Source organism: Dreissena polymorpha, chromosome 5 (genome assembly GCF_020536995.1).
Source record: "Dreissena polymorpha isolate Duluth1 chromosome 5, UMN_Dpol_1.0, whole genome shotgun sequence".
Classification (NCBI taxonomy): domain Eukaryota; kingdom Metazoa; phylum Mollusca; class Bivalvia; order Myida; family Dreissenidae; genus Dreissena; species Dreissena polymorpha.
In genome coordinates this window covers 31747500-31775477 of record NC_068359.1, presented here as the reverse complement: position 1 = coordinate 31775477, position 27978 = coordinate 31747500, and the positions used below count along the sequence as shown (strand labels likewise).

Below are 27978 nucleotides of genomic sequence, written 5' to 3'. Positions count from 1 at the left end.
ATAAATTACAACATAGGCGTAATAATTGACCATTTGAGACGGCACGGAAAAACGGCGTGTTTGACGCACGTCTTCGGTGAAGATGGCACATGAAATAATAAAATCCGGATTTGAGCCGTCCAGGGTCGATTTTGAGATGAATGTAAATCCGATGAGTTAGTTTAAGGCGGGGGGTTTCTGAAACCCGTACCATTCTACGAACGTTGCTAATATCTGCCATCTATGAATTATCTATAAGCGAAGTAAAGCACTGAAATATCATATTTCAAAACAATATGTCAACTGAATTATATATTGATTGTGTATTTGCTAGGTTACTTAATACTGTTTTTCATTTTCTGCTGTCAAACAAAATGCATATATTATTTCATGTGCAAAAGACGTATCACGACATGTTTTCAGACAGTCATTTTGGATTTGTAGTGGTTCTTCGATTTTAATTCATTTTCAACGGTCTTTATAACATTTTTATAGAATGACGAATACACATGCGGTGTTACTGATGGTCTGATTGATAAAATTGTGCAATGTACTCACAAAAAATTGCATACATAAAGACAATAAAAAATAACAATAAGCTAGCTAGGGCTTGATGGGCTATGCCGTCTATTTCCTTTATAAGGTCTCAAACTCTCTGCTTAATTTTTCGGATTTCAAATTTGTGACAATTGACACCCCTGATATATATAAGATGTTAGTACCAGTGCGAGTGGTTTTTTTCGTATTGATTTCACTATGCTCACAATGTTGGTCACAATGTATGTTTACATCGTGTCTATTATTGACTGGAATATAAGAAAAAAATGTTTAGATATTTGTTAATTTGTTGCTTTTCATATATTATATCTCAGTTATTTGCTCAAAGTACAAAAGATCATTGACTCTTGCCTTATTATTATGACTCGTACAAATTTGATTTTGACTCTTGAAAATATGGTCCCAAGAGTCATTGACTCTTGAAAATATGGTCCCAAGAGTCGTTGACTCTTGATTTTGGAGGTCTAAGGAAAGCCCTGGGGCACTCTTATACATGTAACAGTTTTCATTCACAATGAATAAACATTCAGATATTATAAAAAAAAATACATAGAGATTTTGTTAAAGAATTCAGTTGATATGAAATTACTAGTATTGCTCATGTTTTTGTTATGCATGTGTGAAAAATGTACAAACTTTTAAAACTGTTTTTGTGGATTTAAGTTCTTTAACTTTGTTGTAGGTTTGTATCATACATGAACCTTTAGCCTGTACTTCCATAAAAACTTAAGTTTGGATTAGAATTTGTGCTGAAATTTTGCCTGTATATAGCTAACATGCAATCCTAGAATGGGATGCATTTAGAAAAAGTTTGATAAATATGTTGCTTTAAAAATAAAACTGTTTTCCATTCGATAACTTGAGTTTGGATAGAGGAAAGGCACTTAATTGGATGTGTATGTAGCTTTGTATGCAGACCTAGCTTTGGATTGACAATTACATGTACTGTACATGTATTAAGATTAAATTAATAACTAAAATGTTTAAAACCTGCTGCTTTTGTGACATTCATGTTACTGATTGCAGATTTATTTCAAATGGTTGCAACAAATGAAAATAGACATTTGGTTTGCTGATGTAGAAACAACTAAAAGATAGGAAGTGCAAATATGAGTCATCTTAAAAACTACTGTCATTTTATTGGGCTGACAATACTCGCTTGATGGGTCGACTAAAGCTGACCTAATGGCAGACCTGGTTCATATAATATTCTCTGCAGCTAGTGTGTCATCTGTGAGTAACAGGAAAAACTAGGCATTTGCACGAGTCATGTGTCTTTTACCCAGTCGCTATCAAAGTTGAAGGACAAACATGGGCCAGTTAATTAAATTTTGCAGTTGTTTTTGGCAATTTACATGTATATACATGTAGCTTGGATGTGTGACAGAAAATTTAATGTTCAATTAATATGCACAAAATATGTATTTGTTGTGCCCTTACAGGGCTCTTTTTCCTTCTTTGGGACCTGCTGAAAAATGGCCCTTTCCCTCAGATTTTTTTTCCCCTCAGCAGGTAAAATTTCCCCCAGACTTCTTTTTTTTTTCCCTAAAAAAAAAAAAGTGTTTTTTTTTTTTACTTTAAATACATAAGTTAACCTGATCCAGTGTAGAAAATATAACATATTGCATAATTCTGTTGCCTTGATTATTTGTTTTAAAAACAGCAAAATGTGTTAAATTGATTATTTAAGACTTTCCTTATTTCCCCCAAAATCTGGCATTTCACGTGATTTTTTTCCCCTCAAAAAAGGCCAGGCCATTTCCCCAAATTCAGATAAAAAAAACCTGCCTTATTAATCACTTAAAAAAGTGTGAAAATTACTGCAAATTTTAGCATTGTTGTAGTTTGTGTATGTGTGTCACAGTATGGGAAAATCCTGAAACAAAGGTATGGTAAGTAATTCCTCAGAATGGTAATTGGAAAGAATAAAAAGGTAAAAATATATAAAAATAATAAAAGTTGTTCATTGGGACTTGTTTGCCTGGATATTTTTTATTATGTAGTGTGTAAAGGTGGGTTCCCATTGCCGATCCAATCAACTCGATCATCCCGATCACCGAAATTTGACCAAACCCAACCAAGCTCTACAAGAAAGGGTATACACGTCTTCTCCACCTCTTATCGATAACACACGACCCCCACACGACTCATTCACGACGTCCACTCAACCATCTTTCCGATTACCGCTCGATCATCTCGACCTATACGCGAGCCCTATACGATCTCAGCTCGACCAAGTGGACCACAGCTCGATCGCCAGATCTTCACACGACCAGATCATGATGGTCGTACTGCAGTCGTACAAAGCGATCTAAAATAACTCGGGTAGAGATCGAGCAGATCGGGAACAGAGCTCGTGTATGGTCGAATAGCAATCAGGAAGTGATCGTGTATGGTCGAGTAGCTGTCAGGTAGCAGTCTAGTAAATCTGTACATCAAATCGAGGTCGAGTGGATCGTGTTGCGATCTAAAATAACTCTGGTAGAGGTCGAGTGGATCTGGTACAGATCATGTAAAAGATGTCAATCTGATCGCCACACGATTGCTTCACGATCAACTCGATTTTCTACTCGACTTATACACGACCACTTCCCTAGCGCTTCTCGATCCATTTCCTACTCGACCGCTACTCGATATTTTTTGACATGTCAACAAATATCGGTTAGGAAGCCCGACCAATGCCGACCTACCCACCGCCTCCGGCCACTCATGCCGACCGAACCAGACCAGTACCCGACCGCTTGGTCGGGCTTGATAGAGTTGATCTGATCAGCAGTGGGAACCCAGCTTAACAAATGGCTCCCTTCTTCAAAAGGTCAAAGGCATACTTAGAGGTCAAAAGCAAAATTTGACCATAAGACGGCTTGTTTTTCACGTTACTTGGTTTTAAGACAAAAGTGGAACCTGGGGGCATCTGTCCGCTAAAGTCACATTTCTTGTTTTCATTCAGATTTTTGTTGTACATTTAAAATAGTGCATGATCCAAAATGTTAGAATTTGTAAATACTTAACAGTCAACTGATGATTATTAATGAAGAGCTATGAATGGACAAAGGTATTGCCATTTTCAGGATCACAACTATGGTGCCCCTCCGCCCCCTACCCCACCAACACCCCCACTGGTTGCCATGCCCATCAAGCCCGCAGAGGGCGGTGTGGAGGTGAAGGAGGAGGTCGTGTTGACCTCGGACACGCCCACCCTGACACGCCTCTCCACTGAGACTCTCAGCGAGGACCAGGACGAGGCAGATGACCCAACACGGTGTATCTGTGACTTTGTGCACGATGATGGGTACATGATTCAGTGTGATAAATGCAGGTCAGTATAAATGTTGGTAATGACAAAGAGTGCACATACAAATGTGTTTGGAACTGCTGTGAAATATTATTATTTGTAACTGAAAATTTAATTTAAAGAAAATGTGTTCAGTAATGTACACCATTGTAAGTAAAAGTAAAGTAATAAAATTACTGGGAAAAAAAGGCAGATAATTTCTTAACCTGCCAAATGATATATTGAAAGTTTATTTCAAAGCGGCGCAAAAGGGGGTATTGTGTTTCTGACAAATACATCTCTTGTTTCAGGACTTATTCTGCCATGTGCTGAATTAGCCAATTGCTACACTGACCCATTTTGTCTAAAGAAATTTCTATTTGGTTACAAGATTTCATAAGGGCCCCAAAAATTGCCAAGAATGACAAGATTTTATCCATATCCAGGCAAATATGGCGAAAGAAAATTTTAAGCCAGGGGAAGCCCTGTATTATTAATAAGTTATCCCTTTCCCCATTTGAAGCAAAGTGAAAATGGCTATAAGAAAACAGCATAAAATCAGAAGAGCCTGCGAGTAACTGGCAGTCTGTTAAGGTTTTATGCTGTTTGCTGCTCAAGTAAGAAAAGTATTTAATTAAATTTAACTTTCTTAGGGACTACATATGCATGAAAAGACGTTTCTGTGGTGTGGTCAATGGTTAAATACGTATCTAAATGGTGAAGTGTTAAATACGTATCTAAATGGTAAAGTGTTAAATATGTATCTAAGTGGTAAAGGGTTTAATATGTATCTAAGTGGTAAAGGGTTAAATACATATTTAAGTGGTAAAGGGTTAAAAAGGATTTAAGTGGTAAAGGGTTAAATACATATCTAAGTGGTAAAGGCTTAAATATGTATCTAAGTGGTAAAGGGTTAAATACATATCTAAGAGGTAAAGGGTTAAATACCTATCTAAGTGGTAAAGGGTTAAATACGTATCTTAGTGGTAAAGGGTTAATGCATTTGTCCTTTGCTTTGTTGCAGCGTGTGGCAGCACATAGTGTGCATGGGTCTGGACAGGGACAGCATACCAGACGTGTACCTGTGTGAGGTGTGCAATCCCCGCGCCGTGGACCGCGCACGGGCCCGGGAGTTCCAGATCAGGAAACGGGAATTCCTGAAAACACTCATAGGTAATAGTGACTGTGCATGATGGAGGAATCGTAGCATGTTAACTTTCAGACATATTTTGCTCGATGCCAGAAGTGTATTTAAAATGTTATTAAATGAAACAGGGATTTCAAAAGAAGCAGAATCCTGGCTTTTAATTGAATGATTTTGAAAAAAATTCCTGCTTTTGACTCGCTTCAGATTATTTGCCTCCCTTCATTTTGATGCAAATATTGCAAGGAAGTTAACATTATAATAAATTAAATATCATTAAAATTGTATTTTTGTTGCATAGTATTTCTTTCAAATGTATACTAAGAAAAATTTGCAGAGCATTAAGCAAATATGCTGAAAGAAAATACCTCTGGACTTTAGAATTTTGATCAAATACCTCTGGACTTAAGTATTTTGATCCCTGAAAATGTCATTTGACCCCTGCATATTTCAGGCACAGTGTCATTTGACTCCTGGTTTTCAAAATCTGCTGAAATCTCTGCTGACAATACAATTTTTTATGCTCCCCCCCAAATTTTTTGGGGGAGCATATAGTCGCCGCTTCGTATGTCCGTGCATGTCTCCGTCCGTCGGTGCACAATTTTTGTCCGGGCTATTTCTCAGCAATTAATGACCGGAATTCAATTAAACTTTATCGGAAGCTTCACTTCCAAGAGGAGATGTTCATATTATCAGCCGATTCTACTTGGATGATTTTTCACAGAGTAATGGCCCTTTGAAATTTTCCATTAACTGTTGATATAGTGCAATTCTTGTCCGGGCTATTTCTCAGCAACTAATGACCGGAATTCAATGAAACTTTATGGGAAGCTTCACTACCAAGAGGACATGTGCATATTATCAGCGGGTTGTAGGCAGATGATTTTTCACAGAGTTATGACCCTTTGAAATTTTCCATTAACTGTACATATAGTGCAATTCTTGTCCGGGCTATTTCTCAGTAACTAATGACTGGAATTCAATGAAGCTTTATGGGAAGCTTAACTACCTTGAGGATGCGCATGTTATTTGTGGGTTCTGGTTAGATGATTTATTTAGAGAGTTATTGCCCTTTGAAATTTTTAAGTTGCTAAACCATCCATCGTATTATTTTGTCCAAAGTTATGCCCCTCAAGACGTTTCCTTTTATCTGAATATATAGTGCAATATTGTGACAAAAAAAAACTTTGGGGAGCATCACCTGTCTCTGACGGTTTCTTGTTTTAATTTGTTTTGAAACAAAGCAATTCTACAACTGCTGATTATTTAGTGTTAATTATCCATTGGGCATAAACATCTTGATTTTAGGCTGAATCAAACAGTTAAGATTATGTCTCTAAATTCTTGGTTATCTATGTACTGTAGAATTATTATTCTTAAGACTTTCATTTGATATTGTGTGTTGATCGATCCACAAATTTACACAAACACATTGGGAAAGGACCAATGCAAATTCATAACAAAAAATCATCAGAAATTCACCAAATTTACATGAACACGGATGTTTTTAATTTTAAACTACCAAATTTCTTGCAAACAATTATAAATAAATTTGCTGTTATTCCATTGCATTTTTCAGTGAAGACTCACGATTCTAGCACGGACACTGACCCAGAGGAAGTGAACAACAGGCTGAAGGCATATGGGCTTGATCACGGAGCTAACAGTCACAAGGCAAAAATGAAACTAAAGAAACGCAAAGAACGGACGAAATCCTTGCCCATCAAAAGAATTAAGAGCAAGGAATTGAAGACAGAAAAAGAAAAAGAAAATGCTAGCAATGAAGCCAATCGCAAAAGCAAATTGCTGATCAAGGACTTTTCTTCCAAAACTGCACAAGCTCGAAAAGAAAAGGTTATTTTATTAATTTTTCTATGACCATTGTGCAATTTTTTTATTCACGAAATATAAAAATGTACATGAGGATTTGCTTCATTCTTTGTGACCTCAGAGTGGGAGTGTTATAAAGCATAACATTAGCAAGTATTTATTTAAAATAATGATTAAAAAAAAGAAGATATGCTTTGCAAACTCAACTCAGTGCAAAAGCAGAGAAGTTACATCAGCCTGCTTGTACTACTGGGAAAATGAACACAAATTTGTCTTGTTCTGATAAAACTAGGCTTAATTTATGTGCGTAAAGTGTCGTCCCAGAGTAGCCTGTGCAGTCTGCACAGGCTAATCAGGGACGATACTTTCCGCTTAAACTTGATTTTCGGTAAGAAGGGACTTCCTTCAAACTTAAAATACCATAAAAGCGGAAAGTGTCGTCCCTGATTAGCCTGTGCAGACTGCACAGGCTAATCTGGGACGACACTTTACGCACATGAATTAAGCCCAGTTTTCTCAGAACAAGACACAATTGTAAATCGTAATTACGATTTACAAAGATTTTCGGACACTTAAAAACAATTTTTTTTTTGGTGTCCTTAAATTAAGATTCAACAAATGTTATTAAAATACAGGTGTTCAAAACATTAAGATGCTTGTAAAATACCATTGCTTTCATATATGTTTCACTTTAAGCTGGTTGGGAAAACCATTGTCTATTACTGGTATACATAGTTATTTACCCAGTAACGCAAATGTTATGATCAACTCGCCTTAAGGCATTTGAATGCTGGGTTGTATGACCTTAATCCGGTTGTAAAGATAAGCGCAACAGGGCAGAATTCTGGTAAAATAGCACCGTAAAATAAACTGTCTGAAAATTTAGAGTATCTAATCATGGACGAAAGCCCAAAAAATGATTATTTTTGCTAAAAACAAGTGTGTCCGAAGATTAAGAGTGTCCGAAAAGAGAAATAACGGTATTTCATTGTGCTACTATCATAAAACTAGGCTCCACAACTATGAAAGGTCTAACGCTTAATCATAGTCTGATTCTTATATATTAAACAAATGAAAAGCAAAGGCCCTTATGTTGCAAGCATTTTTTTTCCTTTCAGTACTTAAAGTTTAGGATTGAAAACTTTCGAAGTCTCAGGGCTTTAATGGTTTTATGAGTGAAATTGGTAACCATGACCTGTGGAAACATGAGGCATGAAACAAAAGCACTAATGGTTTATCACAACATGTGATATTACCATAAGACTATAATAACTGAGTCTCGCACTGGGAAAACAGGACTTGTGCATGTGCATCAAGTGTTGTCCCGGATCAGCCTTTAGAAGCAGTCCGGCCAGAATAATCAGTAACACCATTTTCCTCGTTTATTGCATTTTTCATGTAAAGGAGGTAACTTATTAGCAAAAATTTAGTTAAGGCTGAAATTGCCGTGCTTGATTATTAGCCTGTGCAGACTGCACAGGCTAACATGGGAAGTCTCTTTATGCACATGCATTCAGCCGAATATTGCCATGGCGAGAGTCAAATGTATGAGTAATAATGAAAACCATGGCTGGTGTAAATTCTCAGTTAAGACATAGAGTGTATGTGTGCAGAGGCTAAAATGTTGGAGTAATAATGAACATTTTCTGTTTTATTCTTAGTTGTGTAAAAAGATAGAGCGTATGCGTGCCGAGCGACTCAGCAAAGAGATGTTGGACGACAAGCTGAGCAGTGACGATCTCCGTGACGATGAGAAGATCATCAACACCATCACCAGCACGCCTGTCACACATGACGAGAGTGCGCAGGACCTCTGGGATATCTCCACGTTCAAGTTAGTTTATACCTATTTATTAGTCCCCTACCGGTTTCACTGGAGGGGACTTATGGTTTGCACTCCGTCTGTCAGTCAGTTTGTCTGTCTGTCACACTTTTCTGGATCCTGCGATAACTTTTAAAGTTCGTAATTTTTTTCATGAAACTTGGAACATGGATAGATGTCAATATGGACATTATGCACGTCATTTCATTTTGTTCCTATGTCAAAAATTCTGGTTGCTATGGCAACAAATAGACTAGAAATACTGCTGAAATGGTGGTTTTCTGGATCCTGCGATAACTTTAAAGTTCTTAATATTTTTTCATGAAACTTGAAACATGGATAGATGGCAGTATGGAAATTATGCACGTTATTTTATTTTATTCCTGCGTCAAAAATTCTGGTTGCTATGGCAACAAATATATATAAAAAATATCTGAAAATGGTGGAATTTCTGACATTGGTGGAGCCAGTAGGGGACTTGTATTGCTTGACAATAGTCTTGTTTTAGCTTGATAGCATTGAAAGTCTAAGGCTTATTGAAACACTATTGAGTCCTTTTCCTGAGTAGAACCAGTACTTGTGGTCTTTGGGGGAGAACTCTCCCACAGTGTGGATCAATTCAATAGTTTCTCTGTACATACAAACATTAGTTTAAAACTATATATGTAGCTCATATGCTTCAAAAGCCTTATTGAGACACTCCGATAAGGATAAGGTGTAAAGGGTATTTTACCCCCTGACATTATTGTTCAAGGGTATTTTACTCCTTTGTTTCATCCACTGAGACCTCTAAAACCTTTGATAGTATAAAAATGCTTTTATTGCAGTTTGGAGACCTTTTGTGGGATGTCTCTTTCTTTCAGCTGATTTCCACTTTTTAGTGCAAAGATTTCTCACCAATAACTTCTTAAAGGGAACTGTTAAATAATTAAGATTTGGGGAAAACCTGTTTAAAACCATTTGCGAAACGTGTCGTCACAGATAAGCGTGTGAAAAACACACAGGCTAATCAAGAATGATACTTTTACCGTCTCTTCCAAATGAAAGCCCTGTCTAGGAGGTGAGTGTTGTCCCTGATCAGCCTGTGTACACTGCATATGCATTAAGCACTGCTTTCTCGGAGCAGACTTATAGTTTTATGTCCCCCACCACTATAGTGGGGGACATATTGTTTTTGCCCTGTCTGTTGGTCTGTTGGTTGGTTGGTTTGCGTCAATTTTAACATTTGCAATAACTTTTGCAATATTGAAGATAGCAACTTGATATTTGGCATGCATATGTATCTCATGGAGCTGCACATTTTGAGTGGTGAAAGGTCAAGGTCATCCTTCAAGGTCAAAGGTCAAAAAAACTAAATCAAAGCGGCGCACAAGTGGACATAGTGTTTCTGACAAACACATTTCTTGTTTAAGAGTAAATCTTCTGTTTGCAGTGAATGGGAGCAGAGTTATGAGACGGCCCGCTATAATCAGTACACCACCTATGTACAAGAGTACCTAAACTCTACCTGCGTGAATGGACACCATGTAAGTATGAAATAAGCACAGACTCCCAAGCCCCTGCACTGGACAATTTTTAACAAGGCTTGCTAAGATTTTCAGATATTTTAATTGTTCTTTAATAACTTATGAATTCCGGCTTGCTTGGTCTAAATGCTACTTTCAATGACTGATTTTTAGCTCGGAGAAAACCCGAGGTATTGTCATAGACAGCTTGTCGTGTCGTCCGACGTCCACGTCGTGCTAAAACCTTAACATTTTTTGTTAAGGTTTTGAACATTGGCTCTAAAATCAAATTGCTTCCACCTACAACTTTGAAACTTCATATGTAGATGCACCTTGATGAGTTCTACACGCCACACCCATTTTTGGGTCACTAGGTCAAAGGTCAAGGTCACTGTGACCTTATTTTTTTTTATCTGACAAGCTTTTATTTATTCAAAACTGCACCCATAGCCAAGCGTGGCAACTGTTATGCGGTGCTCTTGTTCAGCTTTGCATTTAGCCGCTGTTGCTTGTAAAGAGCATTTTTGTTAACTTTATTACCATTTTGTATTTCTTTAAAAGTTTTGGTAAATAATGTAGCTACTTTATTTTTTTTAGCTCACCTGAGCACAACGTGCTCATGGTGAGCTTTTGTGATCGTTTTTTGTCCGTTGTGTGTTGTGCGGCGTCAACATTTGCCTGTTAACTCTCTAGAGGCAACATTTATTGTCCAATCTTCATGAAATTTTGTCAGAAGATTGGTTTCAATGATATCTTGGATGAGTTCGAAAATGGTAACGTTTGCTTGAAAAACATGGCTGCCAAGGTGCGGGGCATTTTTAACCAGGTTTTGCGAAGGAAAAAATTAACCAGGTTTTCCGAAGGAAAAAACTGGTTATTAGATTGGCGAATGTCAGCGGGCTTGCTGGCGGGGGGAACAAGCTTGTCCGGGCCATAACTTTGTCGTTAATTGTCAGATTTCAAAATCATCTGGTACATTGTTCACCATCAAAAGACGGTGTGTCGCGCGAAAGAATTACGTCGATATCTCCAAGGTCAAGGTCACACTTTGAGTTCAAAGGTCAAAAATGGCCATAAATGAGCTTGTCTGGGCCATAACTATGTCATTCATTGTGAGATTTTAAAATCATTTGGCACATTTGTTCATCATCATGGGACGGTGTGTCGCATGAAAGAATCACATCAATGTCTCCAATGTCAAGGTCGCCACGACTAAAATTTTAGTCGAAAATGATGCTGGTTTGTTGAAAAACATGGCCGCCAAGGGGCGGGGCATTTTGCCTTATATGGCTATAGTAAAACCTTGTTAACACTCTAGAGGCCACATTTATTTTCCAATCTTCATGAAACTTGCTCAGAAGATTTGTCCCACTTATATTTTGGATGAGTTCAAAAATGGTAACCTTTGCTTGAAAAACATGGCTGCCAAGCGGCGGGGCATTTTTCCTTATATTGCTATAGTAAAATTTTGTTAACACTCTAGAGGCCACATTTATTGTCCAATCTTGAAGAAATATGGACGAGTTCGAAAATAATGCCAGGTGGTTTAAAAACATGGCCGCCAGGGGACGGGGCATTTTTCCTTATATGGCTTTATATAGAAAACCTTGTTAACACTCTAGAGGCCACATTTATTTCCAATCTTGATGAAATATGGTCAGAAGATTTGTCTTAATGATATCTTGGATGAGTTCAAAAATGGTTACGTTTGCTTGAAAAACATGGCTGTCAAGGGGCGGGGCATTTTTCCTTATATGGCTTTATAAGGCTATAGTAAAATCTTGTGAACACGCTAGAGACCACATTTATAGTCCGATCTTCATGAAACTCGGTCAGAAGATTCATCCCAATAATATCTTGGACGAGTTCAAAAATGGTGCCGGTTGGTAGAAAAACATGGCCACCATGGGGCGGGGCTATCTTCCTTATATGGCTATAGTAAAACCTTGTTAACACTCTTGAGGTCACATTTATTTTCCGATCATCATGAAACTTGGTCAGAAGATTTGTCCCAATGATATCTTTGATGAGTTCGAAAATGGTTTTGGTTGCTTTAAAAACATGGCCACCAGGGGTGGGGCATTTTTCCTTATATGGCTATAGTAAAACCTTGTTAACTCTAGAGGCCACAATTATTGTCCAATCTTCATGAAATTTGGTCAGAAGATTGGTCTCAATGATATCTTGGATGAGTTGGAAAATAATTATGTTTGCTTAAAAAAAAATGGCTTCCAAGGGGCGGGGCATTTTTCCTTATATGGCTATAGTAAAATATTGTTTACACTCTAGAGGCCACATTTACTGTCCGATCTTCATGAAACTTGGTCATAAGATTCATCCCGATAATATCTTGGACGAGTTCAAAAATGATGCTGGTTGGTTAAAAAACATGGCTGCCAGGGGGCGGGGCATTTTTCCTTATATGGCTGTAGTAAAACCTTGTTAACACTCTAGAGGCCACATTTATTTTCCGATCTTCGTGAAACTTGGTCAGAAGATTTGTCCCAATAATATCTTGTTATCTGAGGTGAGCGACTTTGGGCCTTTCAGGCCCTCTTGTTTGTATCTTATTATCTCATCACATTTTGTACCATAATTCATTGTTGGATAGTTAGTAGTTGTTATTTTATTAGCTCATCTATTTTTTGAAAAAAAAATTATGAGCTATTGTCATCACCTTGGCGTCGGCGTCCGTTTAAGTTTTGTGTTTAGGTCCACTTTTCTCAGAAAGTATCAATGCTATTGCATTCAAACTTGGTACACTTGCTTACTATCATGAGGGGACTGGGCAGGCAAAGTTAGATAACTCTGGCGTGCATTTTGACAGAATTATGTGCCCTTTTTATACTTAGAAAATTGAAAATTTTGGTTAAGTTTTGTGTTTAGGTCCATTTTATTCCTTAAGTATCAAAGCTATTGCTTTCATACTTGCAACACTTACTAACTATCATAAGGGGACTGTGCAGGCAAAGTTATTTTGACAGAATTATGTGCCCTTTTTAAACTTAGAAAATTGAAAATTTGGTTAAGTTTTGTGTTTTGGTCCACTTTACCCCTAAAGTATCATATATATTGCTTTCATACTTGGAACACTCGCAAACTATCATAAGGGTACAGTAAAAGGACAAGTTGCATAACTCTGGTTGTCATTTTTACGGAATTATGGCCCTTTTTTGACTTAGTAATTTTGAATATATGGTTAAATTTTGTGTTTCGATCCACTTTACTTCTAAAGTATCAAGGCTATTGCTTTCAAACTTCAAATACTTTCATGCTATCATGAGGTTACTGTACCTGGCAAGTTGAATTTTACCTTGACCTTTGAATGACCTTGACTTTCAAGGTCAAATTATTAAATTTTGCTAAAATTGCCATAATTTCTTTATTTATGATTAGATTTGATTGATACTTTGACAAAACTACTCTTACCTGACATACCACAATAGACTCCACCCAAACCATCCCCCGTGCCCTCCCCCCCCCCCTCTGAATCCCCCCCCCCCTAAAATTTTATTATTATTATTTATTTTGTTAATAATCTCACAAATGACCACCACACCCTCACACTATACCCCCCCCCCCTCCCCCCCGCATTTTTGCATTTTTTTTCTGCATTTTTGGAAGATAATGTAATAAATGTCCACACACCCACACTATACACCCCTCTTCACTCCACCCCTCCCACCCCTCCCTCCTTTGTAATTGAAAATGAAAGTCCCTTCACCTTTAAAAAGAACATAGATGAGCGGTCTGCACTAGCAAGGCAGTGCTCTTGTTAACTTATCTTAACCTATCTGTGCTGTCCCTGTAAAAGCATGTTGTTGTTTTCAGAATGATATTGCTGACTTGGTCACAGATGGACTACGTGTTCAACGCTGCTTTGTAAAACACTTGAAAAATCGTCGCAAGGTAATAATATTTCCTTGCATAAGATTTCATGATCTGTGTTTTTAGCTCGCCTGATTGCTCAGGTGAGCTTTTGTGACTGGTCTTTGTCTGTCGTCCGTCCGTCCGTTAACATTTGTTCGTAAACACTCTAGAGGCCACATTTATTGTCTGATCTTCATGAAACTTGGTTTGAAGCTTCGTCCCAATAAAATCTCGGTCAAGTTCGAAACTGGGTTGTGCTGGGTCAAAAACTAGGTCACTAGGTAAAAAAAAATAAAAAAATTGTAAACACTGTAGAAGTCACATTTCATGCCCAATCTTCATGTAACTTTGTCAAAATGTTTGTCTTAATGATTTGTTGGTTGAGTTCAAAAATGGATCCAATCATCATGAAAGTTAGTCAAAACATTGGTTTTATTGAGTTCTCGGACGAGTTCGAAAATGGTCCAGATCGGTGAAAAAACATGGCTGCCAGTGGGCGGGGCATTTTTCTCTATATGTATATAGTGAAAACATGTCAACACTCTAGAAGTCACATTTTTGGCCCAATTTTCATAAAATTTTGTCAGAACTTTTGTTTCCTAGATATGCGAGTTAAGTTTGAAAATGGTTCCGTTCCGTTGAAAAACATGGTTGCCAGGGGGACGGCGCAGTTTTCCTTATATTTATATAGTAAAAAGGTTTGTAAACAATCATGAATTAAGGTCATGTAACATGCGAGACAACTCTTCTAAATATTGCATTTAAGTTTACAGTAGTTACTCCCCTTTGATTATTAATGTTTTCATAATAATACAGTGTAGATTTGTGTATCATTTATGTGTTAATTATTATTCGAGGTTGGATGTTTTTTTAGCATTTGTTCGTAAACACTCTAGAGGCCACATTTATCGACCGATCTTCATGAAACTTGGTCAGAAGATTTGTCCCAATGATATCTCGATCGAGTTCGAAACTGGGTCATGCTGGGTCAAAAACTAGGTCACTAGGTCAAAAAAAATTAAAAAGCTTGTAAACACTGTAGAAGTCACATTTTATTCCCAATCTTCATGTAACTTTGTCTAAATGTCTGTCTTAATGATATGTTGGTTGAGTTCAAAAGTGGTTCCGGTCCGTTGAAGAACATGGCCGCCAGTGGGCGGGGCAGTTTTCTTTACATGGCTAGAGAGAAACCTTGTTAACACTCTAGAAGTCACAATTTTTGCCCAATCGTCATGAAAGTTACTCAAAACATTGGTTTTATTGATATGTCGGACGACATGAAACTTGGTGAAAAGCTTGGTTTTATATATATCTCAGATGAGTTTGCAAATGGTTCTGTTGGGTCAATAAACATGGCTGCCAGGGGGGTGGGGCAGTTTTCCTTATGTGACTATATAGAGAGAAACCTTGTGATCGAACACTATGGAAGTCACATATTTTGCCTAATCATCGTGAAACTTAGTCAATACATTGGTTTTATTGATTTCTTGGACAAGTTGGAAAATGGCTCAGATCGGTGAAACACACTTTTTAGCTCACCTAATTGCTCAGGTGAGGTTTTAGGATTGGTCTTTGTCCGCTGTCCATCCGTCCACATTTGGTTTGTAAACACTCTAGCATTCACATTTCTCAAGCATTCTTTATCTAAGTTGCTTAAAGATCTCAGTCAAGTTTGATGATAGGTCACCATTTCAAATCTTACAAAAACAAATCACTCCCTACAAGTACGCCAGAGTTTTGCTTCAATAATGATGAAACTTGACCAGGATGTTTGTCTGGTCAATTTTAGTGCTGCAACAATACGCCAAAAACTGTATTGCAATATATTGTCAGTTCAAAAACCCGTATTGCAATATATCGCAATATATTGCTAACTTGTACCAAAATTATAATTTGCCAATTACCCAATAATCCCATAAATTCCAATTTTAAAGCAAATTCTGGTAAATATTTACTATAAATGTGCTCAAGAATAATAAGAAACACAAACATTCGCAAATTTTCTTAAGTATCAAATACATTTTTGCAATTGTTACTATTTAAAGATGTGATGAAATAACGTCCAACCGGGGCGTTTTTCCCACTGATCACGCGTTATTCAGCTGACGTGATGTTCCCGTTTTTATACAACACAAAATACACCCATACTTTCCATGCGACGTTCTACATGTCTGTATAATTTTCGCGCGCTTTTTATTGAGACAAAGGATAAAGCACTTTTAATTTTACGCTATAATTTTTTATTGTCGCGTTAGCATTCAAATTTGGAAGCGTGTTTCCGAAATTCGGATTACAAATAATGCTCGAATCAGAATCGAACGAAACATTTACAGCTGTGCGCAATTAATTCAACGATAATCTGTTCAAAAGCATCGAATGAATGCTCCCATGTAACAACGCTACTGCGTATAATACACTTTTTAGAATGCTTTTTTTACGTAAAAAATAATTTACACTGCTTTGTTTTGTTTACCTTTTTATCATTATTTCGGATGGCTTTTCTGGACGAAATGTGAATGAATTTTTGTAAAATTTTCGTACCGGTATGATGAAAATCATATCGCAATACAATATGCAGATTGCGTATTGCGATATATACCGATATACCGGTATATTGTTGCAGCCCGAGTCAATTTCTAGGTCAAGTTTAACATTAGGTAAAGATTGAATGAACCCACTCCTCTCAGGTGAGCGAACTAGGGCCATCTTGGCCCTCTTGTTTAACATGTTATGTGCAAAGTGTCTTTTAGTTATTTTGTTGTCTTAGTTTGAAATATTAATATGACTTGGATAATGAAACTGTTATATTTTTATCATTATTGATTTAAATGACTCGTGCATTGTGAATGATTTCCCACAACAAAGCAAATGGTGGTCAGGGATAGAAACTTAAAATGGTAGTCCTGCCCAGACAGGCAACTATCTCTAGTATTTTGGTCGCCCAGCGAAAGAGTACGTAGTCCAGAACCAAATACAAGTCATAAGTATCTAATACTTAATTTTAACAAAACAAAATCAGACAATATTATGCATACAAAGGCATTCATGACTCAATTCATTCTGCCCATTTATGAGCCTTAATCTTGGGTCTTCAAAAATTAAACTGATGAACTGCTGGAAAACTTTTTAAAGCTTTTTTAAAAAGCCACCCTGCCTGGGCAGACCATCTAATTTTGAAATCTTACGTGCTCGGACCTTAATCTACTCACCTGGGGCGAATGGCAACCACTTATCCCTTTCCCACTCAGAAGCAACGTGAAAATGGCTATGTGCAAACAGCATAAAACCAGAACAGCCTGTGAGTAACTCGCAGTCTGTTCAGGTTTTATTATGCTGTTTGCTGCTGATCAGCATCTAAGGGTTGGAAATGCAGACATTTAAACTTGAATCTAGTAAGAACGGTCTTTAATTAAATATAACTTTTTAACAGACTACACATGCGTCAAAGTATGTATCTTAGTGGTAAAGGGTTATTCTACTTGCCCGGGCGAACTGCAACCACTTATTTCTATCCCTGGTTGTGTGTAAAATTACAGGGCTTTTTTTCCTGATTTTGTGAAGTGGCCCTGGCCCCCTCATTTTGTGAAAAATGAGTCGCGAACTTTTCAAATTGTGAAAAAATGAGTCGCAAACTACTGAAAATTGTGAAAAACTAGTCGCGAACTTCTACAACTTGTGAAATTCAGAAATCAATGCATATGTATAGCAAAAGCATGTTTAACACTTATATATTATGAAAATGTCCTTAAATAATGTAATAAAATCATATCTTCCTTGTATGAATAGTATATTCAGGGGTTTCACTGGCCCCAAAAAAGTTGTGCAACTTTATCGCGGTGTGAAAACTGTTATTCCGACTTTATTAATAAGAACAATCATTTAAAGAACCTTACTACATTAATGAATGATGGCATTGACTGTATTTTTATACGCCCGTATAAAATACGGGACGTATTATGTGAAACCCCTTGGCGGGCGGGCGGGCGGCGGGCGGAAGGCATCACTTTGTCCGGACTCTAATTCAAATTGTATTCATCCGATCTTCACCAAACTTGGTCAGCAGTTGCATCTAGTTGATATCTAGGCCAAGTTCGAATATGGGTCATGCCGGGTCAAAAACTAGGTCATAGGGTCAATAAGTGCATTTTCAAAGGGGCCACTTTGTCCGGACTCTATTTCAAATTGTATTCATCCGATCTTCACCAAACTTGGTCAGCAGTTGCATCTAGTTGATATATAGGCCAAGTTCGAATATGGGTCATGCCGGGTCAAAAACTAGGTCATAGGGTCAATTAGTGCATTTTCAACGGCGCCACTTTGTCCGGACTCTAATTCAAATTGTATTCATCCGATCTTCACCAAACTTGGTCAGTAGTTGCATCTAGTTGATATCTAGGTCAAGTCCGAATATGGGTCATGCTGGGTCAAAAACTAGGTCAAAGGGTCAATTAGTGCATTTTACTTTGTCCGGACTCTAATTCAAATTGTATAAATCTTATCTTCACCAAACTTGGTCAGTAGTTGCATCTAGTTGATATCTAGGCCAAGTTCGAATATGGGTCATGCCAGGTAAAAAACTAGGTCATAGGGTCAATTAGTCCATTTTCAACAGCGCCACTTTGTCCGGACTTTTATTCAAATTGTATTCATCCGATCTTTACCAAACTTGGTCAGTAGTTGCATCTAGTTGATATCTAGGTCAAGTTCGAATATGGGTCATGTCGGGTCAAGAACTAGGTCATAGGGTCAATTAGTGCATTTTCAACGGCGCCACTTTGTCCGGACTCTAATTCAAATTGTATTCATCCGAAACTTTTAAACAACTTTTTATCCTGCGTCAAAGTGGTATGGGGGTATATTGCTTATTTCCAAAACAAATACATCAATCATCAGTGTATCATCTCCAATGGCACACGAATCGGGCGTATATTGCTCCGTCATGCGGCGCTCTTGTTTTATTACTTGTAGAAGTATGTTAATTAATACATAAATAACAACAAGTACCTTCGTAAGTCTTAATAAGCTTTATTTTTATATAAATAACTTTTTTTCACTTGATAAACCAGATTACCAACATAATATAATAATGTTGACAATAATGTAAATGTATCAGAATTATTTATTGAAACCTAGAATCACACAAATATACATCATCTGAAAGGAAAAATGAATAAAAAATCAGAAAATAAAGCATCTTAATTCAAATTGTTAAACAGTTACATTTGGTCATTTGGACATAAATCAACTTCTGTTTATTATCAAATTTCACAAATTCTAAAACAACACCTATTGTACAAAGGTTTTCTGTTATCTGTGGTGGTTGATTTCCAGGTCCAATTAAATGAACATTTTTCACATATATTTCTTGACTGAAAGGCACAGGATAATTGCAACCATTCATTCTTGTTGTCTGAAATAACACAAAACATATTTTAATAAACTATCAACAACAAATCAACACATAAATATCACTTTATTTAGATGTCCGAATTTAACATATCCGAAATATAGTACAACGAGTGAAAGAACTACTTTTTATTTCAGAAATAGTTGGTATCTTAATTAAAATATATCGTTCCCAAAACATTATAATACTGAAACTGTTAAACATGTTCATGAGAACGGATCACAGTTATACTTCATTTGAACCAATATTTACAATAATTGCAAACGGATAAGATATATAATAACAAGCCTCGCTCTCGGTTACCAATGCTTTCATTTGCATAAAAAAATCAGATTACTTTCCTCATAATTTAATTCATGTCCGTTTTAATTGTGCATTGTAAAAATACTTACCCTTCTGAAGAAGCTTCGGCTTTTTTATGGTTATCCTGAATTTCAATAAATCTGGATTATTTGGTGTGCTTTTTTATCTTTTTTGCATAGCACCGCGAGTTGCGCGACGCTATTTTGTTTGGATAATGGGGAGGTTGATTGGCCGCGCGTAAACTAATATGCACCGGTTTCAAAATTGTAATCGATTCAGGTTTGTAATCAATTGAAACAATGACGTCATTTAAACGATTAGTAAACAAAAATTGCGAAATCGAAATGAAAAACGGTGAAACGAAACTTTGTTTTAACTTGTGAAATGTCCGTTTTTGACAGTTTTGAGCACAAAATGTTCGTTTTTGTGTAAAAAATCGCGGCCGTATTAGATTGAATTGTCCGTGTCCGTGAATTGTGAATGTCCGTGTCAAAATGTCGGTTCAGGCCAGTCTCAAAGTAGGAAAAAAAGCCCTGAATTAAATAAATTTTCAAAGTCAAGAAAATGGCCGTTGTTTATCTGTCTTCATTCGGAAGAAGATTGATAAGGTGACACCGTTTTTGCTTTAGCTTGGTTGCGTTACACTATATTCCAACCTAGTCTAAACTATGGACACGGTGGCGGCTCCAGAAATCTTCCGAATGATATAACCCACCTTGGAAGTAAGTAGCTATGAAATAGCACGTAACGTATTTAATAATTAAAATGATTTTTACTTTAAAAAAATTGTGTTTAAGGGATTGGAGGCCTCCTGTAACATTCCCAATGGTCAACCAATCATTGAGGTGATTGGAAAGGTGATGACCAAGCAGCAGTACGACAAAGACAACTTTGGACAAAGACAGTAAGTCTTATAAGCAGAAAAGTATGGGAAAACTGGGAAAAATGCATGTGCGTATAGTGTAATCCTGGATAAGTCAGTGTAATCTGCACATTTTCAATAAGAACACAAGTACATGTTTATACATTTTCTTTTTTTGGACATTTTATCAACATTTTGGGATGAGTTGTGGTATAAATTGTTGTCGATATTTTATTTAAATGATTATTATCATGCAATGTCATCTCTTCTCTATTCATCTTCTGCCATATTCGGATTTCTGGTCACATGTGATATATTTGTTTTCAGGTTAAGTCCCTTTGTGTTTTTCTATGGGACGGTGTTTGATCTGGATCTGGTCATTGATGCCAGTGACTATGGAAATGATGCCCGCTTCATCCGTAGGTCTTGCCAGCCCAATGCAGCTGTAAGTGTTGGCATGGAAATGTTTTTCTTTCCCTTTAGTTTAAACCTATTTATTTTAGCTTGATTGCATCGAAAGACTCAGGCTTATAGGTAATCCGTTTACTGGGCCTATAACCAGTACTTGGTGTCTTTGGGGAAGATCTAGAGAAGCTCCCCGAGTGGGGATCAAACCCGTGACCTCCCGATCGCAAGGCAGACACCTTATCCATTACGCCACAGCAAACGTAATCTTTTCCTTCTTTTTCCTTTCCCTTTGAAGGCTTGTATGTTGATTTAGTGAAGTATGTTGATATGGTACCAGTTCCTAAGAAATGCAATGAGGTTCATTTTACTAAACACCTTCTGTTAGTAAAATTAAATACCGTATTTTACCATGCAAAGCAGTTTTTTACCTTCAAATTTTAAAATAAAAATTAAGTGCGCGTAATACATTGACACAACGCTTTCCTGGTTGCTAAATTGCAAAAAATCCATTTCGTAATCATAAATCTTCACAATTGCTGCCATTTTTTTTATAGCAGAAAACTACACCCTATAATGTTATAGACTGAAGGGGCCGTTGTCGAAACAACAAATACGGGAAAGGGTAGGAATGAACGGGGAAGTAACAGTTTTGACAAAAATTAAAAGATGAAAAAATGTCTTTGTTGGCGTTTTCACACTTCTTCATTGATTGTTCATTTTAAAAAATTGAGGTATATCAATCCCCGCGGCGTCACGGTATTGTTTGTTTAAGTTTTTGTTGTCATGAAAACTCGTTGATTTACAACACAAAATGTCTTATTTGAACTGACGCTAATTATTTCAATCATATTTCTCAACTTCGCTTTTGCTTTATTTTGATTATTTAATCCAAAATTTAATGTTAGCAATTCTGAAAATTTGCACTCTATGTGAATTGACAGTTTGACGTCATCAAAGGAAAGCCGCTTCCTGTCTGAAGCAAAAAAGAAAAAAGAAAAGAACTTACTCGGCCCTAAGCATTGAAACGACGAATACATTTATCAATGATTTTCCGATCTCTGCATTAATATGCTACCGTGCGAGTATACTACGTAGGTTACAAACCAACAATAGAGATATAGACTCGTTTTATTTTCTTTCAACAGACACAAACAAATGATATTTGTCTAATGGCTTAACGCCGATAACGCTAACTGTATGGAATTGAGCATTCGGGTGTATTGTTTGTCTCACTATAAATACTAATCAACTAGACGCAGTGAAGGCGCGAAATACCGGGTCAAACTGGACTTAATGGGGAGCATCTCTTAATGGGGAAATATTTTAAGTTGATGAAAAATAAAATGGGATCCACGAATGATTTGCGTAAAATTGGACATTGCGATGTTGCGGGTCTGCAGAAGACTATATCATACGATGTTTTGAGCGGCAGGTAATGAAAATGTTACACTGTTCAAATGTGAGGAATAGGTAATAATGGTCGAATTTAACGGGCAGGTGTCTTGAAAAAACACGCGCAGTGCGCGGCAATAAGGACATATACGGTGTTCTCGAGAGAATAATCTAAAAAATTGTCGAAAATATAGTGCTATGCAACCCATGCTCCTGATCGTATAAACGCTCCCTACTTTAAAACAAAAAATTAAGCGCCCAAAAAACTTAGATTAAAAAAAATAGGCCCAATTTTCAGGTTTTTGGTCTTTTGCGTGTTATACATGGGAGCGCACTATACATGGTAAAATACGGTATGTGCATGTTGGAAAGCTCATGTGAAATAGATTTACTTCACCCAACGCTTGGTACAAAACTAAGTGTTCTTAATAATTTTAGTTCAGAGGCACCAAATGCTATTGCGTCTGTAGGAACATTACTATTAAAAACCACCAAATCTATATTTTTAGTCTGTTATGAGGGTTTTTGTATTTCGTCAGTATAATGTCCTTTAGCAATGAATTCACATGTGAGTCTAAATCAGGAAAAATGGGGCTTAACGCATGTGCGTCATGTACCGTACCAGATTAGCCTGTGCAGTTTTTTGTTTGAAGGATGTATCTTATTAAGGAAAATCTAGTTCAAGCGGAAAGTGTCATCCCTGATAAGCCTGTGTGGACTTCACAGGCTAATCTGAGGAGACACTTTACATACATGCTTTAAGCCCTTATTTCATAGAGCGATGATATTTAATTTCTCATGTAGTTGTACTGTTTGTTGTGGAGTGTTACAAAGCATCAGATGCAAAATTTTCTTGTGTATTGCACTCTTCTGTATTCCATTCTTCTGTATTCCATTTTTGTGTTTTCCATTCTTGTGTATTCCATTCTTGTGTATTCCATTCTTATATATTCCATTCTTATGTATTCCATTCTTATGTATTCCATTCTTATGTATTCCATTATGTATTCTATTCTTCTGTATTCCATTCTTCTGTATTCCATTCTTGTGTTTTCCATTCTTGTGTATTCCACTCTTGTGTATTCCATTCTTGTGTATTCCATTCTTGTGTATTCCATTTTTGTGTATTCCATGCAGGTACATCATGTGGTGGCTGGCGGTCAGGCTCATTTTATCACTGTGGCAACCAAAGAGATACCTGAGCGAACAGAGATCACTATACCATTTGATTACGATTACAAGAAATGGTACGTGAATATGTAATTACAGCCCTTTTGTCTCGGATGTCTAATGATTTGATATGAAATAACATAATTATATCAATGTTGTAAATTATGTCTTGTGGATTGTCAGGCTGTTTGTATGATTAAATATAAAATACTGGGAGAAAAGTTGCAAGAAATTGCAGCCTTTAAGAAATTATTTCAGTAATAAATGGTTAGAAAAACAACAAGCATTGTAAGCTGATGTGTATGTGTATCTGTAGGAACTTCTGCTTTGAGTGTGCGTGTTTACGAAACAACTGCCCTGTCACACGGTATCAGAAGCGAAGACTTCGATTTCAAAAGATGCAGCAGCAGAATATCAGGTTTGCTCTCATCAATTGCCATAGAATTGATTAAGGACATTCAGGCTCAGGATTGAATGCACTTATATGATTCAATAATTATGCCCCCCTTCGAAGAAGAGGGGGTATATTGTTTTGCACATGTCGGTCCATCAGTCAGTCCGTCCACCAGATGGTTTCCGTATGATAACTCAAGAACGCTTAGGGCTAGGATCATGAAACTTCATAGGTACATTGATCATGACTGGCAGATGACCCCTATTGACTTTCAGGTCACTAGGTCAAGGTCACAGTGACTCAAAATAGTTCAATGATTTCAGGATGATAACTCAAGAATGCTTACGCCTAGGATCATGAAACTTCATAGGTACATTGATAATGACTGGCAGATGACCCCTATTGATTTTCAGGTCACTAGGTCAAGGTCACAGTGACTCGAAATAGTAAAATGGTTTCTGGATGATAACTCAAGAATGCTTACGCCTAGGATCATGAAACTTCATAGGTACATTGATCATAACTGACAGATAGCTCCTATCAATTTTCAGGTCACTAGGTCAAAGGTCACGGTGACTCAAAACATTTAAATGGTTTCCTGATGATAACTCAAGAATAATTAGGCCTAGGATCATGAAACTTCATAGGTACATTGATCATGACTGGCAGATGACCCCTATTGATTTTCAGGTCAAAGGTCAAGGTCACAGTGACAAAAAACGTATTCACACAATGGCTGCCACTACAACTGACAGCCCTTTTAGGGGGGCATGCATGTTTTACAAACAGCCCTTGTTATGATACAACTTGCACTTCGACATAGTTTTAATCTAATTATTTTTGCTTGATTGCATCAAAAGCCTGAGGCTTATTGAAGGCTAATTAGTATGATTCCATCGTATAACCAGTACTTGAAGATTTCGATAACGCTACCACAGATGGGAATTAAACCCGTGACCTGGTCGCAAGGCTGACACCATATCCATTACGCCACTTCCATTTGCTGTTAATGATATGCTTAGATATTAATTAATACATCTTGTGAGAAAAAAAGTTTATTTTGCCCCATGGGAGCAAAAGATGCCATGTGCCTTCTAATTTCAATGTCACATGGTACCTTTTTGCACCAAGTAGGGCGATTTGTTCTGTTCCAGATTTCATTAGTCTTGGAGCTTTGCAATTTCTTCCACACCACTGACATGAAGTGTCTCGCAACAGTTAAATCTTATTTTGTAGTTCACCGCTGAAGAAGTATCATAAGCCAGACAAAGTTCCTAAACTGATCATAAGAACACCAGGCAAGTCGCCGACCAAGTCTCCAGTAAAGCCGACGGTTAAATCGCCCGAGAAGGCCCTGCCTGAAGTGATCAGCCCCTCAATCGACCCGATTCACTTGAGCCCCACCAGCTCGGTTGCCAGTCCAGCGAAAATGTTGAGGCGGTCACAGGTCTCCAAGTCTGTGGATAGCAGGATCAGTCACGGGTCCAATGCCAGGATCAGGTCACTAAGAGTCCCTTCACAGGTATGTGTGCTGGTAAACATTGGCTCTGAAAGTGCTTTTCAGTAAAATATGTGTGATTAGGTACACAATAATTATTTTATGGTGTGTTTCATTCTGGACGCATCATGATTCATGAATGGAACCAGAGTTAAATATGCTTTGATGGTGTTGATAAATTATTGTAAGTAAAATCATGCATATAAACTCTTTGTGTGCATATTTACGTGCACCTCATTTATTATTATAATATGTTTGCCTATTCTGTTTACGTATGCGTCTAACTGACCGACGTGATTAGACTGCATTGCTATTGAAAACAGTAAAAGAATTAGAAAGTAAGAGAAAAAACAATATTTCACCATTTTTAATGTTTCTTTGTTCTTTAGAACTTTTACAGTGTAGTGCTGTGAAAAAACAGCATAAAATGTAAAAAAGTAAACAAACAATATTTCGCCATTTTCAATGCTTCTTTGTTTTTTAAGAACTCCTAACAAATCAAAATAAGCAAACAAACAATATTTTGCCATTTTCAATTCTACATCGTTCTTGTAGAACACTGAACAAATCAAAATAAGCAAACAAACAATATTTCGCCATTTTCAATGCTTATTTGTTCTAGTAGAACTCTAACAACAAATCAAAATAAGCAAACAACAATATTTTGCCATTTCTATTCTTGTTTGGTCTTGTAGAACTCTAACAACACAAACAGCTGCGCGGTCCCCAATTCCATTACTGCCCCGGAGCCCACCTCCATGCTGCGATCCTCTGACACTGACCCCTTGACCTCCCCTGAATGCAAGGATTCAAGCGCCAAGCAAGAGTCCTCCGAGATGCCTAAAGAGGAGAAACGCAAATTGGTATGGAATGTTTTAGCCTTTTTAACCAGGTTTTCCGAAGGAAAAAACTGGTTATTAGATTGGCGAATGCGGGCGGGCTGGCTGGCGGGCTGGCGGAATAAGCTTGTCCGGGCCATAACTATGTCGTTCATTGTCAGATTTTAAAATCATTTGGCACATTTGTTCACCATCATTGGACGGTGTGTCGCGCGAAATAATTACGTCGATATCTCCAAGGTCAAGGTCACACTTTGAGTTCAAAGGTCAAAAATGGCCATAAATGAGCTTGTCCGAGCCATAACTATGTCGTTCATCGTCAGATTTTAAAATCATTTGGCACATTTGTTCACCATCATTGGACGGTGTGTCGCGCGAAATAATTACGTCGATATCTCCAAGGTCAAGGTCACACTTTGAGTTCAAAGGTCAAAAATGGCCATAAATGAGCTTGTCCTGGCCATAACTATGTCATTCATTGTGAGATTTTAAAATCAATTGGCACATTTGTTCACCATCATGGGACGGTGTGTCCCACGAAAGAATCACGTCAATATCTCCAATGTCAAGGTCGCCACGACTAAAAATAGATTTAAAAAAAAAAAAAAAACTTACAAAGGGGGTTAATTTTTTTTGGTCATTTCAAAAGTTCAGTTTGAGTTTTCTCCGTTTATCAGATTTTTTTTTCACAATGAAAACCTGGTTTTGTGACAATTTTGTCCCTTGTCTCGCTTTGAATCAAAGTGAAAATTGCTATATGCAACCAGCATAAAACTAGAACAGCCTCAGTGATTTTTTTTGCCAGAAATTACAGCCGATATTTGGCTGCTTCCCAATTGCAAAAAATGATGTTTTTTCCCAAAAATTTGATTAAAATTTCCCCAAAAATGACAAAATTTTCCCAATAAAGCCAATAAGATTACAATGTAATTTAGCAATAATTTCGAACGAGTGCCGATCGAGTTGCCGAATCGTCGCCGAACAACAACTGACTTACGTATTTTTCGCGAATTTAGCCGAATACGATTTTACGTTGCTATCCACATCTCTCTATATTGCGGAGGATACCGACGATAGTCGATGTATCCCGATTGTAAACGCCTGTTTTTACACACGCCCAAGATGGCGGCAAGCAGACGAGAAAGCGATGCGCGGCGAAAATGATAAATAACATTCAAATTAACTACGGATATCATATGTTTACTACGGAATAATTTAATGCGTGTGTCAATTAACGCAAAATATAACGTTTGAGATAAAAACAACAAATATTTATTACAAATCTTCACAGTGAATGTGCATCACGGAAATCAGTGTTGGGAAATTGGAGTTAGTCTACCGTTACTCACAAAGTTAATGCATTTAAGATGGGTATCGTTCGAAAATGGAAAGAGACAAACATGATATGATTTATATGTTAGTGGATCTGTGTAAAATCAGATTCATATGCATATTCTGCTTTATTATGTTTGTCACGCTCTACAGTTTACTGAAATAGCATTGAAGTGCAAGATGTTGAAAGGTAAAGAAATGAAATAAATTATTTTAACTCCATATAATACATCATTAACATAGCAAGACCACTAAAGCGTTTTTTTTAATATAAATATGTGTTAATGTTTTCACCATATGATATTCAATTTAAAAGAATACTGAATTAAATTCTTACTGTTAAAGAGGTTATGATTAAATGGTATATTTAAGAATCTATATAGATTATTGC

The 27978-nt window shown here is 37.0% G+C and overlaps 1 protein-coding gene across 3 annotated transcripts in view; it reads left to right on the top strand.

The window, feature by feature from the left end:
* The window catches only part of LOC127881756 (serine-rich adhesin for platelets-like), a 59026-nt gene that overhangs the window by 13418 nt on the left and 17630 nt on the right, over nucleotides 1–27978 (top strand). For all 3 annotated transcript variants that reach the window (XM_052429853.1, XM_052429850.1, XM_052429851.1), the window contains exons 4-15: nucleotides 3609–3856; nucleotides 4836–4984; nucleotides 6535–6809; nucleotides 8447–8619; nucleotides 10040–10133; nucleotides 13944–14021; nucleotides 20490–20596; nucleotides 20882–20999; nucleotides 23492–23601; nucleotides 23841–23942; nucleotides 25155–25440; nucleotides 26112–26279. In XM_052429853.1, coding sequence (XP_052285813.1) covers nucleotides 3609–3856; nucleotides 4836–4984; nucleotides 6535–6809; nucleotides 8447–8619; nucleotides 10040–10133; nucleotides 13944–14021; nucleotides 20490–20596; nucleotides 20882–20999; nucleotides 23492–23601; nucleotides 23841–23942; nucleotides 25155–25440; nucleotides 26112–26279 — 1908 coding nt within the window. The remainder of the gene's footprint in view (nucleotides 1–3608; nucleotides 3857–4835; nucleotides 4985–6534; nucleotides 6810–8446; nucleotides 8620–10039; nucleotides 10134–13943; nucleotides 14022–20489; nucleotides 20597–20881; nucleotides 21000–23491; nucleotides 23602–23840; nucleotides 23943–25154; nucleotides 25441–26111; nucleotides 26280–27978) is intronic.